The sequence below is a fragment of the Rattus norvegicus genome, chromosome 18 (genome assembly GCF_021556685.1).
Source record: "Rattus norvegicus strain SHRSP/BbbUtx chromosome 18, alternate assembly SHRSP_T2T, whole genome shotgun sequence".
NCBI classification, from domain to species: Eukaryota; Metazoa; Chordata; class Mammalia; order Rodentia; family Muridae; genus Rattus; species Rattus norvegicus.
The window spans coordinates 1,126,551-1,142,948 of NC_141551.1; the positions used below are offsets into that span (position 1 = coordinate 1,126,551).

At 42.3% G+C, this 16,398-nt stretch overlaps 1 protein-coding gene across 1 annotated transcript in view; it reads left to right on the top strand.

Annotated features, from left to right (window-relative positions):
- Colec12 (collectin sub-family member 12) overlaps positions 1–16,398 on the top strand; it is a 181,230-nt gene that overhangs the window by 162,761 nt on the left and 2,071 nt on the right. The window contains 3 exon segments of the mRNA NM_001025721.1: positions 532–668; positions 1,746–1,855; positions 15,718–15,863. Coding sequence (NP_001020892.1) covers positions 532–668; positions 1,746–1,855; positions 15,718–15,863 — 393 coding nt within the window.

Below are 16,398 nucleotides of genomic sequence, written 5' to 3' on the forward strand. Positions count from 1 at the left end.
TGACCATCCTTCCTTGTCTTTCTTCTTTCTCCTAGAAACAGACCATTCCATCAATTAACTCCATCAGTATGCAGATGGGGTTTCTGTGATAGACCACACTCTGGTTTTGCTTAAGAAGCTGCTGTGGTGTCTGTCTTTTTGACCATTAAGTCTTCACAAAACTCTGTTCTAGTTAGGAAACAAGCCATGTGGGTCACTCATGCTGGTCCATGAACTTTGGTTCTGAAGTACACTTGTTTACAAGCTCCAGCTGATCCAAGACTGACAATGAGTATCAGGGCCCACCCCACTTTCTTCTTTCTGTCATTATAAAGCCTAACCCAACCCAATCACAGCCTTTCCACACTGTGTGGTGTTCACTATTGTGTACTGTAAAATCCACAACTGTGAACATCTGTCCATGTTCTGTACAGGGACACTCCATTGGCATGCAAGCAGTGTGAGGCTGTCACTTTGGTATCTTAAACATAGCTGAGGAAATGCAGAGTGCCTTTTTTTTTAGATCAACATTTAAAAACGTTACATTCCTAGGATGTCCGCCTCACTGGAAGAACTTCACAGATAAATGTTACTATTTTTCGGTGGAGAAAGAAATTTTTGAAGATGCTAAGCTTTTCTGTGAAGACAAATCTTCCCATCTCGTTTTCATAAACTCAAGAGAGGAACAGGTATGTCAGCTGCATACTTGGTTGGAGAAAACTATAATTTAGAGATAAGTTATACTTGAAAATTGCATGCCTTTGAGGGAGTCAAAGAGATCAAAAATTCATGATCTCATAAACAAGGAAAGCTGCAGTTTGCATGGGCTTTATCCAGGCATGCGAATATGTGAATTGTCATGCTTCTTAGGCCCACAGATATATAGCTCCACCTGGTGTCTTTCTGGAGAATTGCAGCACAGCAGACGTTGGGGGTAAGAGAGGTGCCACCAGACACTTGTAGAGACAGAGAAGCATGGTTTGGGATGGAGCACCGCAAACCAGACTTGGTTCAAAAAGGGTTGTTAGGGGTTGGTAACGACCCATGTATAAGAATGATAGAGGCCCTTTATTAAGCCCCTGTCGTGTGCAAGGCCCCTTTTTAAACCTCACAGCAATCCTGCAATATAAACCTTATAATTGCCATCCATTTGCTTTGTTTTGTTTTGTTTTTAACAAATCCTAGCTGTGTAATCCTACCCTGCCTGGAATTTGCTGTGTAAACCAGGCTTTCCTAGAGCCTTTGGTGATTTCCCACTCTTTGGTGATTTCTCCCACTCCTCAGGGACTGGGAGAACAGCCATGTCCCACTGCTTTCGGTTCTCCCCATTTCACAGATAAGTTACTCTGAGGCCCCACAAGATCTAAATTACTTCTTCTCACAGGGCAAAGGGTAAAAGCAAATCTGAAACCTGAATGACAACAATGTTCATTTCCTTCCACTCACTAACCGTCTCTACCAGACACAACCCTGAAATCTGGTTTATAATAACATGCAGGAAACATAGGAAAAACAGTAGTTAGGGGCATCAACAAATACATCAGTGAGGCTCACAGATGGGTGGCTGCTGGGAAACAGGGCCCACACTAGTCCTGAAGAAGAACCTTACTATTCAACATAGTCATAGTGAAGCAGTGCCCACAACACAAATGCAGGACAAAGTGGACAGCTAGGACCCTTAAAAACAGTAAGAAATGTCTTTTGTCAGTTTTATTAAACAATAGCTCTTTTGTGTGGGCTAAGAACACCTCCTGCTTCCTTTGCAGCAATGGATAAAAAAGCAGACCATGGGGAGAGAGAGCCACTGGATCGGCCTCACAGACTCAGAGCAAGAAAGCGAGTGGAAGTGGCTAGATGGGACACCTGTTGATTACAAGTGAGTGTGGGACTTTGTTTTCACGCTGGCCTGACTTCCTACGACTTTCTCTTAATGACCTTACGTCTATCCCGCATCATCCTCTTGACAGCCCAGGTTCCTCATACCAGGTGCCTATTCCCAATAGAGAAGCAGTGGTAGACAGTCACTGTGCTGTCAAGTAGAGCACTTCGGACCAAGGTACTAACTTCAGATACTAAGAGGAAGGATAACATCACCCAGAGCCTCTTCAAATGGTCAGTGTTCAATTGGACATATTTCTGAGGACTAGGGCAGTCCTAGCCTTGATCAGGCTTCTGACCCGATTATGATTTGGGTCCAAGGTTATAGATCTCTCATACACAGGAAGTCCAAGTGTGCTGCACAGAGGATCCCAGAATGTCTATCTTCTACAGGGTAAAAGAGGATTAAATTCTACCAACCCTTTCCACAAATCTTGCCTTACTTCTTCTGGAAGAAAAAGTAAATATCCACCTGTGAGGGACCTTCAGTTTGCTAGGGACAAAGAAGCCAAACACATCAGCAGCACATCACAGAGAGCTGCTATATCATGGGGGAAGTTCTGGTCTGAGGTAGTCTCCAGGCATTGAAGTAAGACTCCGGTAGATGAAGAGTTGCCCAGAGGCCGAGGTGATGGACAGAGGCCAGATAGTCTCAACTAGGCATAGGAACAGCCAGATCTGAGTGGAATCTCACTACGCATGTGACCTACACTGGCCTGGAATGCAGTCTCCTGCCCTAAACACCCAAGTGCTGCATCAGGCCTGCATAGCTGCACCTTGCCCTTCTATACTTTTAAACCCTCCCCGTGAAGACTGTGAGGGAGACAGTAGATAGAATCGAAAGGCCATCTCTGAGGGGAATAAACAAATGTGGACAAACATGGAAATGGATCTTAGGTCTGCCCCAAAGCTGAGTAGGTACACCTGAGCTTACCCACCAGCCTGTCGGGCACTCCATGTGCTCTTTTGTGCCTACCTCTGGGAGGCACTGGGGCTCAGGCCAGCACCTAGAATAAATGGCAGGATGTGCTTTGCAAGATCCCACACAGCTGTGGGCATTGGTATGCAAAGCAGAAGCTGGCTTCTGGCAGGAATGGGAGGCAGAAGTTAGTGCTCTTTCTCTGATAGTCAAGAGAGCCAGGATATCTTTTTTAAGGGAGTGGAGAAAAGCTAAGAAGAAAAATTCATCTCCCCATTTTTCTCACTGCTGTAAGTGGAAAGATAAGGGTTTGATGCAGAATTCAATCTTAAACTTTATTGGCTTGGGTGGGTTTGATGGAGCTGGAATATTACTAAATGCTCCAGCTTTTAAAGGTTGATCCCTGGGATACAGAAAGGATTCTGTAGCTGGGAAGAGAGCACTAGAATTGGTCCCTGGACCCCAAGAAGGATGACATCGCACACCTTACTGGGAGTTTTGCCACCAGCTACAGGCACCCTGGAGCCCACCATCCCCAGCCCAGAAGCTTAGACCCCTGCACCCCAACCACCACATACACTGTGTATCTCATTTTCTACCCAAAGGGGTGTGTGTGTGTGTGTGTGTGTGTGTGTGTGTGTGTGTGTGTGTGTGTGTATGGGAAATTCCCCAGGCTAAAATAAAGCAAGAATAAATCAGACAGATGTTGTATGAGGTCTCAAAGACTTAGTTTGACATATAATAATAAACACTGCACAACCTAGAGAAAGATCCAAGCCCATCCAGAGAATGGAATACAAACTTGAATGAGAACTGGGCTTACACTAGACCTGACACCCATGACACCTCAGTCACATGAAATCACCATGTCCCCATGTGGTAAAATGAACTTGACAGAAGGAATATGTTAATACTTCTACAGAGAGAGAGAGAGAGAGAGAGAGAGAGAGAGAGAGAGAGAGAGAGAGAGAGAGAGAATATGTATGTATGTATGTATATGTCTCCTGGGAAGCACTAGAGAAAGCCTGTGGGTGTCACGGAAATATTACTCCCCAGAATTTGTAGTGTCCATGACCTTAATGAGAGACACCACACACAGCATCTTACAGTAGGTTTACGAAGAATCCAAAAATAATCCCTATCATGGCTTAGGAAAGGAAAAGGCTTCCGCATCCCAGGCCTCCCAAATAAATGTCCTGAAACACTTTCCCAGACTCTCCTTTGCCCTCCTCTTGTGATTCTGAGCCTCCAAGCCTCCATCTACCTGCCTTCCCTTCCTTCTCCCAGCAGCAGTGATTTCTATAATCATCAGAGATCATTATAAACCGTTACTATATGAACTACTATACACTAACAATCAAACAGCCTAGATGAACACACACATTTCAAGAAACAAAATGGCTTAGTAAAGTCATGTCAAAAAGAAATGGGAAAGCAGAGCCAACTTTCACAAATCAGATTCGCACAGCAGAAAATAATAGGCCAGGACCAGAGGCTTCATGGCTGAGTTCTACCAAACATTCAAGAAAGGACTCCAGCCAGGCGTCTTAAATGTTTCCAAAACCAGAAGCCAATGGCTCTGGAACCATCCCAGGCCTAGCCCAGCCACAGAGGAATTAAGTACACAGCTTTCCTTTTACCCTTTTTCTCCAAAACACATGCATCCGCCCCTTTGAAATTATTTAAGGATTTTGTGGTTACTGTAAAAGAGGAGCCAGTTTTCAGGGACATACCTCTCCTTCATTGCCTCTGCTCTTCTGTTATTTACAATAATACATGGTTTATGTGGTTCAGAAAGGCAGGACTGAAACACACAAAAAGCCATGGTGACAGAGAAGAGATTCCAGCCGCTTCAGGCACATTCAGACCTGACTCAGGTCTATTATCCTCAGACACAGACTTGCAGAGCCTCTCGCTTCACTGTCCTAAAGGAGGTAAGGACCCTCTAGAGAAAGGGAGTATGTCAGATGCCCTAGAATGGGACCATAAGCCTACATACCAATGTGATTTCAGCACAAATACTGGAAGACAATGTAGATTGTTGGACATACCAAAGTAGATATTTTTTAAATAACAATAACATAATCCTGTCAGAGAAAAGACAACTTCCTACTTTACACACTCCATTGTTTCTCTCATGTCACCACAGCCCTGTGACTTTATATCCAGTATCGACACCATGACTAGAGATTAGGATCCATCCACAGTCACTACATTGTCCTAAGATGTCCACAGGAAAGTGGCAGCTGAGGCAGGAGGAGTATAAATGAGAGATGTTATCCTTGTGTGAAAGATAAATGACACAGTGAGCCACAAAGCACACCTCAGTAAATTCAAGAGAACCAGGATTGTAGAGACTATGTTCTGTAGCCCCAAACAAGTAGATAACTAAAGACCTATAAAATATTTGGAAGATAAATGACATAGGCCAAAGAAGAGGCTATCGCCATACCACACTAGTGAGGCTTGATCTTTTCCATAGATCAAAGAGGAAATTACAGTGAAAGTCTAAGAATGTCTTTAAACGATGAGGACATGTCAAAATTTATGAGCTGCAGTTAAAAATAGTGCCTAGGGAGACATTTACAGCTCTGAAACATTGTGTTTGGGCTTTTTGTTGTTGTTTTGTTTTGAGATAGTGTCCCTCTATTTAGCTGTGGCTGTCTCAAAACTTGATATGCAGACCAAGCTGGCCCCAAATTCACAGAGATCTATCTGCCTCTGCCTCCCAAGTGCTGGGATTAAAACTACATGTCACCATGCTTGGCCCTACATTTTCTTAAAGGTTAGAAAGGAATGGCCTAAGCTTCCACTTTATGAGGGTAGAAGAAAAAAAAAGGAATTAATCTCAAAATAAGCAGAGGGGCATGTACAAAGCCCTGGGTGGGATCTCCAGCTCCACAAATGACTAAGTAGAGGGAAAGGAATAAAAAAATCAGGAAAGCAGCAATGTGGGGATTGCAGAAGTGTTGGTAAAACCAGGGGCACAGTGATTCTTTTCACTATTTTTTTATTATTGACTTTACATTCAGATTGCAGCTCCTCCTCTGCTCCCAGTCCCACCCTTGCAAATCCTCCCCCATTACCCTTCTCTAAGGAGAAGGAGAACCCCGTTGGGTTCCTCCCCTCTCTGGGATATCTAGTCCCAGCAGGACTATGCATGTCCTCTCCCACTGAGGCATAATAATTCTTTTTTTTTTCATTAATGCTATTTTTTTTCATCTTTATTAACTTGGGTATTTCTTATTTACATTTCGATTGTTATTCCCCTTCCCAGTTTCCAGGCCAACATCCCCCTAACCCCTCCCCCTCCCCTTCTGTATGGGTGTTCCCCTCCCCATCCTCCCCCCATTACTGCCCTCCCCCCAATAATCACATTCACTGGGGGTTCAGGCTTGGCAGGACCAAGGGCTTACCCTTCCACTGGTGCCCTTACTAGGCTATTCATTGCTACCTATGAGGTTGGAGCCCAGGGTCAGTCCATGTATAGTCTTTGGATAGTGGCTTAGTCCTGCAAAGCTTCTGTAAGGCAAAGGACACTGTTGTTAGGACAAAACAGCAACCAAAAGATTGGGAAAAGATCTTTACCAATCCTACAACAGATAGAGGGCTTACACCTAAAATATACAAAGAACTCAAGAAGTTAGACCGCAGGGAGACAAATAGCCCTATTAAAAAATGGGTTTCAGAGCTAAACAAAGAATTCACAGCTGAGGAATGCCGAATGGCTGAGAAACACCTAAAGAAATGTTCAACATCTTTAGTCATAAGGGAAATGCAAATCAAAACAGCCCTGAGATTTCACCTCACACCAGTGAGAGTGGCTAAGATCAAAAACTCAGGGGACAGCAGATGCTGGCGAGGATGTGGAGAAAGAGGAATAATAATTCTTAATGGAATAACTGCAGGTGGCTAGTTGTTTCTGTTACCAAGCCAAGGCTGCCTTCCCCAGGGTAAATCAGATTCATATGGAAAAGACCAAGATTCTGTCCACCTTAAAGCAGTAAGACCTCTACCTACTCTACTGAAAACCCCTATACATTTTCTTTTCCCCTCTCTCCTATTAGATACCATTTGGTAGAAATGTGATAACATAATTCACATGATTGCTTTTATTTTTGTTTAAAAGATAAAATGGGCTACTTCCTACCCAGTTAGGTAACTCGTGTTATACTTTTATAGTACTGAGCTATAGAGCAGTGGGGGCCAGAAGAGACTCTTCAGTTTCTTCTACTTCAACAACAGCCCATGCTAGTCAACACTTTGTGTTCCGGCTGGGGTGGTACTGGCCCAGGCCACAAGAGAGGAATCTTCCACAACAGGGGCCCTTGTAGTGTGAGAACATCTTGCTTCAAGAGACATTTCTCGCCAGTAACATTTTCCTGTTTGGAAGCCAGACCATTAGCAGCAGAAGCTTCTTGGCTGTAGTCTTGGTTACTCTTGTGGTTGATGGAAAAAAATATTAAGTTGTGAAGTTGGAGGGATCTATTCCAAGATAGAAAGTATATGCTCTGCTAACATTAAAATGCAAATCCTGGGGTGCTGCACTCCCCATAGCTCATGTTTATGTGTTTGCAAATCACTACAGCCTTCTGTTCAAGAGTTCCCAAGGTTCCTGGGGTGCTCGGAAGCGTTCATGTTGCTGTGGCATATATGTTGTAATATGGCCAAAGCCCATGCTATCCTTTGCAGAGCCTACCTGTAAATGCAGTCAAGGCACTGTTTAGGCTAGCATTCCAAAGTATTACACACACATGCTGCTTATCCACAGTACACAGACATAACAAACAGGCAAAACATTCACACACATAAAGTGAATCCTAGCTCCCCCACCCCTTAACTTGTTAGCATACTGGTAGGAGAGGTTTAGGTTTCTTTGCTTGAGGACAATCATTTATAAAAATGTTACCCTTTCCTAAGTAGTTGGGTTACAATGAACTCTTTAAAGAATTAAGAATTTGCTGCAGTTGAACTTTTTGGTCATTTTCACTGGTTCCTCTTTTTGTATGCATACAAGCTAAGAGTTTTGCCAGAAGTCGCTCCGTGGAATTTTAGCTTTTCTAGAGATGCTCTGAGACCCCAGCTTCTCACTCTCCAGGTGCCACCCCATGCGTTATCTAAGTTGCCTCTGTTTCACAGAATTTATGTTGCCTTTAGTCATAAGGAAATCTTTGAGCACTCTCCATAAAGAATTCTAATGATTTGAGGTACCCAATTGGGAAAGGTTCCCTTTCTGTTTAATCAGTAAGTCCTTCTTACCTATATGATCTTAAATGACATAAAGTAAAATGCAAGAGAATCATACTAAGCAGATCCTCTGAATAAACCATGTGTGTGTGTGTGTGTGTGTGTGTGTGTGTACATACATCCATTTTTTATAATTAACTGAGAAATCGGGAATATCAAATACATCATTGTGTATCTGGGGACCAAAGGTATGAAGAGATGTAAAGTTAATATATTACAATTAATAATATAATATAAAATTATAGAAATAATTACTATTACTATTAAACATGAACAAAATGTATGTTACTAAAAACAAACTACTTGGGCACTACCTCTGCAGAGGCAACCTACAAGGAAGCTCCTTTTCATCCCAATCCATCTGTCTTGGTACCACTGACAGTATGAGTCTTAACTTCATACTCAAGTCTGTTATGTTAGTTCCCTGTGAAATAGAACTTTGTTCTGTGCTCCTGTATTACCAGTGACTTAATTAAACTCAGCTCATAGTGCATTCTCTCTGAGGATCAGTGCAGTGAGTAAATATTTTCTAATTCTTCCTTAAAGTGTCCTCTCATTGGTAAATGGCTCCTTCTGAAACACCTTTGTATCATTAGGTTTACCTGGGGTCACTGTTTTTATCAAATCCCTAGATAGGTTTAGAATTAGGTGAGCATGACTTCTATTATGCTGCCCCACTGTTTAACTATAATCGTCTCTTCTTTCTCACTGCCTTCTGACTCTAATGATCTCATTGTCAAAAATGGAGGGAAATATGAGTTCTCACTTCTGGTGGCTCTCAGGTACCCTGTGGCTAGTGGGGGAATGAGTCATTGCTGGAAATACCTTTATTATAGATGTTTTAGGGTACCCTTTAAGAAGTCAGAAACCACAACCATGAACTTGCCTCTATAAAAGGAAGTTCCAGAAAAGAATCTGGAGTCACACTTAATTTACTGCATGAAACCAGAATCCAGAACTATAAAATCACAAGAAGTCCTGATTTGAGTAGCAGCATCCAAGTAAATGAGACTCAAGTAAACTCATCCTAAAGAAAACTTGCTCAGCCCTACTAAAAAATGGGATACAAAGCTAAACAAAGACCTCTCAGCTGAGGAATATTAAATGTCTGAGAAGTACCTAAAGAAATGTCCAACATCCTTAGTGATCAGGGAAATGCAAATCAAAACAACCCTGAGATTTCACCTCACACCAGTGAGAATGGCTAAGATCAAAAACTCAGGTGACAGCAAATGCTGGCGAGGATGCGGAGAAAGAGGAACACTCCTCCATTGTTGGTGGGATTGCAGACTGGTACAACCTCTCTGAAAATCAGTATGGAGGTTCCTCAGAAAATTGGACATTGCACTACCTGAGGACACAGCTATACCTCTCCTGGGCATATACCCAAAAGATACTCCAACATACAACAAAGACACATGCTCCATTATGTTCATAGCAGCCTTATTTATAATAGCCAGAAGTTGGAAAGAACCCAGATGCCCTTCAACAGAGGAATGGATACAGAAAATGTGGTACATCTACACAATGGAATATTACTCAGCTATCAAAAACAATGACTTCATGAAATTCATAGGCAAATGGATGGAACTGGAAAATATCATCCTGAGTGAGGTAACCCAATCCCAGAAAAACACACATGGTATGCACTCATTGATAAGTGGCTATTAGCCCAAATGCTCGAATTACCCTAGATGCACAGAACACATGAAACTCAAGAAGGATAACCAAAATGTGAATGCTTCACTCCTTCTTTAAAAGGGGAACAAGAATACCCTTGGGAGGGAATAGGGAGGCAAAGTGTAGAACAGAGACTGAAGGAACACCCATTCAGAGCCTGCCCCACATGTGGCCCATACATGTATACATACATGTATACACCAAACTAGATAAGATGGATGAAGCAAAGAAGTGCAGGCTGACAGGAACTGGATGTAGATCTCTCCTGAGAGACACAGCCAGAATATGGCAAATACAGAAGCGAATGCCAGCAGCAAACCACTGAACTGAGAACAGGACGCCCGTTGAAGGAATCAGAGAAAGAACTGGAAGAGCTTGAAGGGGCTTGAGACCCCGTATGAACAACAATGCCAACCAACCAGAGCTTCCAGGGACTAAGCCACTACCCAAAGACTATACATGGACTGACACTGGGCTCCAACTGCATAGGTAGCAATGAATAGCCTAGTAAGGGCACCAGTGGAAGGGGAAGCCCTTGGTCCTGCCAAAACTGAACCCCCAGTGAACGTGATTGTTGGGGGAGGGCGGTAATGGGGGGAGGATGGGGAGGGGAACACCCATATAGAAGAAGAAGGGGAGGGGTTGGGGGATGTTAGCCTGGAAACCAGAAAAGGTAATAACAATTGAAATGTAAATAAGAAATACCCAATTTAATTTAAAAAAAAAAAACAATGACTTCATGAAATTCGTAGGCAAATGGATTGAGCTAGAAAATATCATTCTGAGTGAGGTAATTCAATCACAGAAAAACACACATGGTATGCACTCACTGATAAGTTGATATTAGTCCAAAAGCTTAAATTACCCAAGATGCAATCCACAGACCACAGGAAGCTCAAGAAGAAAGATGACCAAAGTGCAGATGCTTCCACTCTTTCTTAAAAGGGGAAACAAAAATATCCATAGGAGGGGATATAGAGGCAAAGTTTAGAGCAGAGACTGAAGGAACAGCCCCACATGTGGCCCATATATATATACAGTCACCAAATCTAGATAAGATTAATGAAGCTAAGAGGTGCATGCTGACAGGAACCAGATATAAATGTCTCCTGAGAGACACAGTCACAGCATGTCAAATACAGAGTCAAATGCTAGCAGAAAACCATTGAACTGAGAACAGGACCCTGTTGGAGGAATTAGAGAAAGGATTCAAAGAGCTGAAGGGGCTTGCAACCCCATAGGAACAATAATGCAACCAACCAAAGCTCCCAGGGCCTAAACCAAAGACTATACATGGACTGAGCCATGGCTCCAGCTGCATATGTAGCAGAGGATGGCCTTGTTGGGCACCAAAGAAAAGAGAAGCCCTTGGTCTTGCCAACGTTGGAGCCCCAGTGTAAGGGAATGGGGGGGAGGATGGGAAGGGGAACACCCTTATAGAAAAGGGGAAGGGAGAGAGTATAGGGGGTTTATGGACAGGAAACGGGGAAAGGGAATAGCATTTGAAATGTGGATAAAGAAATATCCAATAAAAAAAAGAAAAGAAAACATTACCTCTGATGTCATATAGATTTAAAGTCAACCCAACAGAGGTATATAAGAACTATCTTAGATAAATGCTACTAATTTATATATAAATGAAAGTTTGCCTGCTCCAGATGCTGTCTTTATAGTTATCTTTTTATAACCTGCAAAAGGAAGGATGTGAAATGCGTAGCCTTCATTGACAATGTAATTTTATGAACTTGACCCTCAACTATAACAATTACATAATCCCATTAACATTATCCTCATAGAGGATGTCTTAATGAATCAAGTTTTATAAGGAGAGATTATTATAGCCAGTCATTTTTGTTTCTTAATTTTATCATTGTTATTATTTGTGGTGTTAGTGTACATCAAATGCAGGGCCTTATAAATGCTATGCAAAAAGTAAACCACTGAACTGAACCTCCAGGTCCCACTTCCTTGTTTTAAACTTATTTTAACTGATATATAAAAATGTAGACTTATACATAGTAATAGGATATTACATCATATTTCAGTACACTGTTAACTGAGTAGTGTTTAAGTGAGGCTAGATATATCTACCCCCTCAAATATATATCAATTTTTTTGTTGAAGTCTTTTAAAACTTTTCCATGTAGTTCTTGGAATGCATAATATTGCATTGCCTGAAGCTCTCTCACTATGCTTTAACATAGGTAAAATTACAAATCATGAGATTTGTAACCATTGTTAAAATATTATAAAATTATGATGTGACTGAAAGTAAAAATACTAATAAAATTTAATAACATGTTTTAAAAAAGAAGAAAAGAAAACTTGATCAGGCTTGGAATTCAAAGCTACTCAGGAGGCTGAGGCAGCATGATCACAAGTTTTGAAAAGTACAGCATAGAGTACAGAATGAACCCAAGGCCAGCCTAGGCAAACTAGTGAGACCTTATCTCAAAATAAAAAGTAAAAAGAGAGTTTAGCATGGGCATAGGCAGTGGTGGAAGACTCAACCTAGCATGCACAAAATGTCTTAATTCTTTCTCAGGGATGCCTAATCCTCCCCTCCAACCCCCTGAAAAAAACTCATAAAACTTGTTTTTCAGAACCCTCTTTCTGGGGCTGGGGATTTAGCTCAGTGGTAGAGCGCTTACCTAGGAAGCGCAAGGCCCTGGGTTCGGTCCCCAGCTCCGAAAAAAAGAACCCTCTTTCTGGATCTCCCATGCTCATGGATTGGCAGGATTAATATAGTAAAAATGGCCATTTTACCAAAAGCGATCTACAGATTCAATGCAATCCCCATCAAAATACCAATCCAATTCTTCAAAGAGTTAGACAGAACAATTTGCAAATTCATCTGGAATAACAAAAAACCCAGGATAGCGAAAACTATCCTCAACAATAAAAGGACGTCAGGGGGAATCACTATCCCTGAATTCAAGCAGTATTACAGAGCAATAGTGATAAAAACTGTATGGTATTGGTACAGAGACAGACAGATAGACCAATGGAATAAAATTGAAGACCCAGAAATGAACCCACACACCTATGGTCACTTGATTTTTGACAAAGGAGCCAAAACCATCCAATGGAAAAAAGATAGCATTTTCAGCAAATGGTGCTGGTTCAACTGGAGGGCAACATGTAGAAGAATGCATATCGATCCATGCTTATCACCCTGTACAAAGCTTAAGTCCAAGTGGATCAAGGACCTCCACATCAAACCAGATACACTCAAACTAATAGAAGAAAATCTAGGGAAGCATCTGGAACACATGGGCACTGGAAAAAAATTCCTGAACAAAACACCAATGGCTTATGCTCTAAGATCAAGAGTCGACAAATGGGATCTCATAAAACTGCAAAGCTTCTGTAAGGCAAAGGATACTGAGGTTAGGACAAAACGGCAACCAACAGATTGGGAAAAGATCTTTACCAATCCTACAACAAATAGAGGCCTTATATCCAAAATATACAAAGAACTCAAGAAGTTAGACCGCAGGGAGACAAATAACCCTATTAAAAAATGGGGTTCAGAGCTGAACAAAGAATTCACAGCTGAGGAATGCCGAATGGCTGAGAAACACCTAAAGAAGTGTTCAACATCTTTAGTCATAAGGGAAATGCAAATCAAAACAAACCTGAGATTTCACCTCACACCAGTGAGAATGGCTAAGATCAAAAACTCAGGTGACAGCAGATGCTGGCGAGGATGCGGAGAAAGAGGAACACTCCTCCATTGTTGGTGGGATTGCAGACTGGTAAAACCATTCTGGAAATCAGTCTGGAGGTTCCTCAGAAAATTGGACATTGAACTGCCTGAGGATCCAGCTATACCTCTTTTGGGCATATACCCAAAAGATGCCCCAACATATAAAAAAGTCACGTGCTCCACTATGTTCATCGCAGCCTTATTTATAATAGCCAGAAGCTGGAAAGAACCCAGATGCCCTTCAACAGAGGAATGGATACAGAAAATGTGGTACATCTACACAATGGAATATTACTCAGCTATCAAAAACAATGACTTTATGAAATTCGTAGGCAAATGGTTGGAACTGGAAAATATCATCCTGAGTGAGCTAACCCAATCACAGAAAGACATACATGGTATGCACTCATTGATAAGTGGCTATTAGCCCAAATGCTTGAGTTACCCTAGATGCCTAGAACAAATGAAACTCAAGACGGATGATCAAAATGTGAATGCTTCACTCCTTCTTTAAAAGGGGAACAAGAATACCCTTGGCAGGGAATAGAGAGGCAAAGATTAAAACAGAGACTGAAGGAACACCCATTCAGAGCCTGCCCCACAGGTGGCCCATACATATACAGCCACCCAATTAGACAAGATGGATGAAGCAAAGAAGTGCAGACCGACAGGAGCTGGATGTAGATCGCTCCCGAGAGACACAGCCAGAATACAGCAAATACAGAGGCGAATGCCAGCAGCAAACCAGTGAACTGAGAATAGGACCCCCGTTGAAGGAATCAGAGAAAGAACTGGAAGAGCTTGAAGGGGCTCGAGACCCCATATGTACAACAATGCCAAGCAACCAGAGCTTCCAGGGACTAAGCCACTACCTAAAGACTATACATGGACTGACCCTGGACTCTGACCTCATAAGTAGCAATGAATATCCTAGTAAGAGCACCAGTGGAAGGGGAAGCCCTGGGTCCTGCTAAGACTGAACCCCCAGTGAACTAGACTGTTGGGGGGAGGGCGGCAATGGGGGGAGGGTGGGGAGGGGAACACCCATAAGGAAGGGGAGGGGGGAGGGGGATGTTTGCCCGGAAACCGGGAAAGGGAATAACACTCGAAATGTATATAAGAAATACTCAAGTTAATAAAAAAAAAAAAAAAAAAAGAACCCTCTTTCTGGCCAGGCATAGTGACACTTGTAAAAGCAGGAAGATCTCTGTGTGTTTGAAACCAGCTCAATCTACATAGTGAACTCCTAGACAGCCAGGACTATATAGAGAGAGTCTGTCTTAAAAAAGAAGGAGGAAGGGAAAGGAGAAGAAAGAAGAAGAAGAGGAGAAGGAAGAAGAGGAGGAGGAGAAGGGGAGGAATCCTCTTCTAGTGAGGCATAGTGGTACACACCTTTAATACCAACATTTCAGATGACTTGCTCTGAGTTCAAAGCCAGCTAGGAATATTCGCTGTCAATCAGTCATTCAATAAATAAATAAAAATGAAAATCTTCTCTCCTGGGCTAGAGAAACTGCTCAGTGGGTAGAGGCGTCAGCCACCAAGGCTGATGGCCTAGGACCCACATGGTAGAAGGAAAGAGTTGATTCCCTCAAGTTGTCCTCTAACACACACTGTAGTCCTCTCTCCCTCTCTCCCTCTCTCCCTCCTCCCCCCCACTCATTTTCTTTATGAAAATAAAAGCTCTTTCCAAAAGAGGTAGTAAAATATTTGAGTTGTTTTCAGTAAGATTAAATTATTATTTTCTGAAGCCATCAGCCATGTACAGCTTGGCCAGAGCCACAACACCACCACTAGTTGTTGGTGGTTGTGGGTTTTTGTAACTGTGGATCAAGGTGCACTCACTTTTTCTTCCTGACCTGACATTAGAGACAAGACAGATCGATGTCTACAGATCCCTGTGTTCTCACAAGAGCATGCATGCATGCATATTTGTGTAAGATATCCCAAGAGTGCATACTACCTACGCACAACTATATACACATGCTCAGAAGTCCACATTGCAGGACACAAATGAAAGTCATTCACTCAGCTATGTCAAAGGATTTGTCTCCTCCACAATGTAATAATGAGGCTCACTGGGTTGATCTCACTATGGCAGAGATAACAAGCCTGCAAGAACAGGCTGCTCTTCAGCCTCTCTATAAACAGCTAAATGAAAGTGAGCACTGTTTTCTAAATGGTGCATTTCCATTTCACAGTGAATGGCATCCTTTGGCTTTGTGTTCACACCTTCAACTATTCTTGAGCAAAGAAAACCTCTGCATACTGTGCAGATAACACTCATCTTCTGTTTTGTTAAAAGAAACTGGAAAGCTGGACAACCCGACAACTGGGGCAGTGGCCATGGGCCTGGAGAAGACTGTGCTGGATTGATTTATGCCGGGCAGTGGAATGACTTCCAGTGTGATGAAATCAATAACTTCATTTGCGAAAAAGAAAGGGAGGCAGGTAAGCAGCCTCACAGTTTACTACAGAGCTGCAGGGCTTGGGTCTTATTGAAGAGGAGAGCTATTGAGAAGGGCTCTGAATGCAGTCTCTCAAGTCTGCACTTCCAACCCACTTCTTAGTAGCAAGGTAAGTTATCAACCTCAGGGGAATAACAGTAACTCGTCAATTTATCATATTGTCAGTTAATTGTTCTTTAATATATGGCACCATTGTGATATCTTTGGAGTGGTGTGGACATTCACGTGCAGCCAATTCAGTGAAACCACATGTCCTTAACTGAGCATTTAGTATAGGCCAGGTTTTGTGCTAGTATAGTGGAGAGTTATAGTCTGCATAACTTAAAAATGCTTACATCAAAAAATCTTATAGAGATTCTTCTTGGCTTCTTAAGAAGTTTATCTAACGCTTCATTTACGATATGACCCTCTTTAGAACAGGGTGTCTTCTTTTTCACTAGAATTAAGTTTGTAGTGGCGGGTGGGAGACACAGGGAAGAAACGTTAGAGTATGGGCTTTCTTTTGGAAGTGAAAGCAA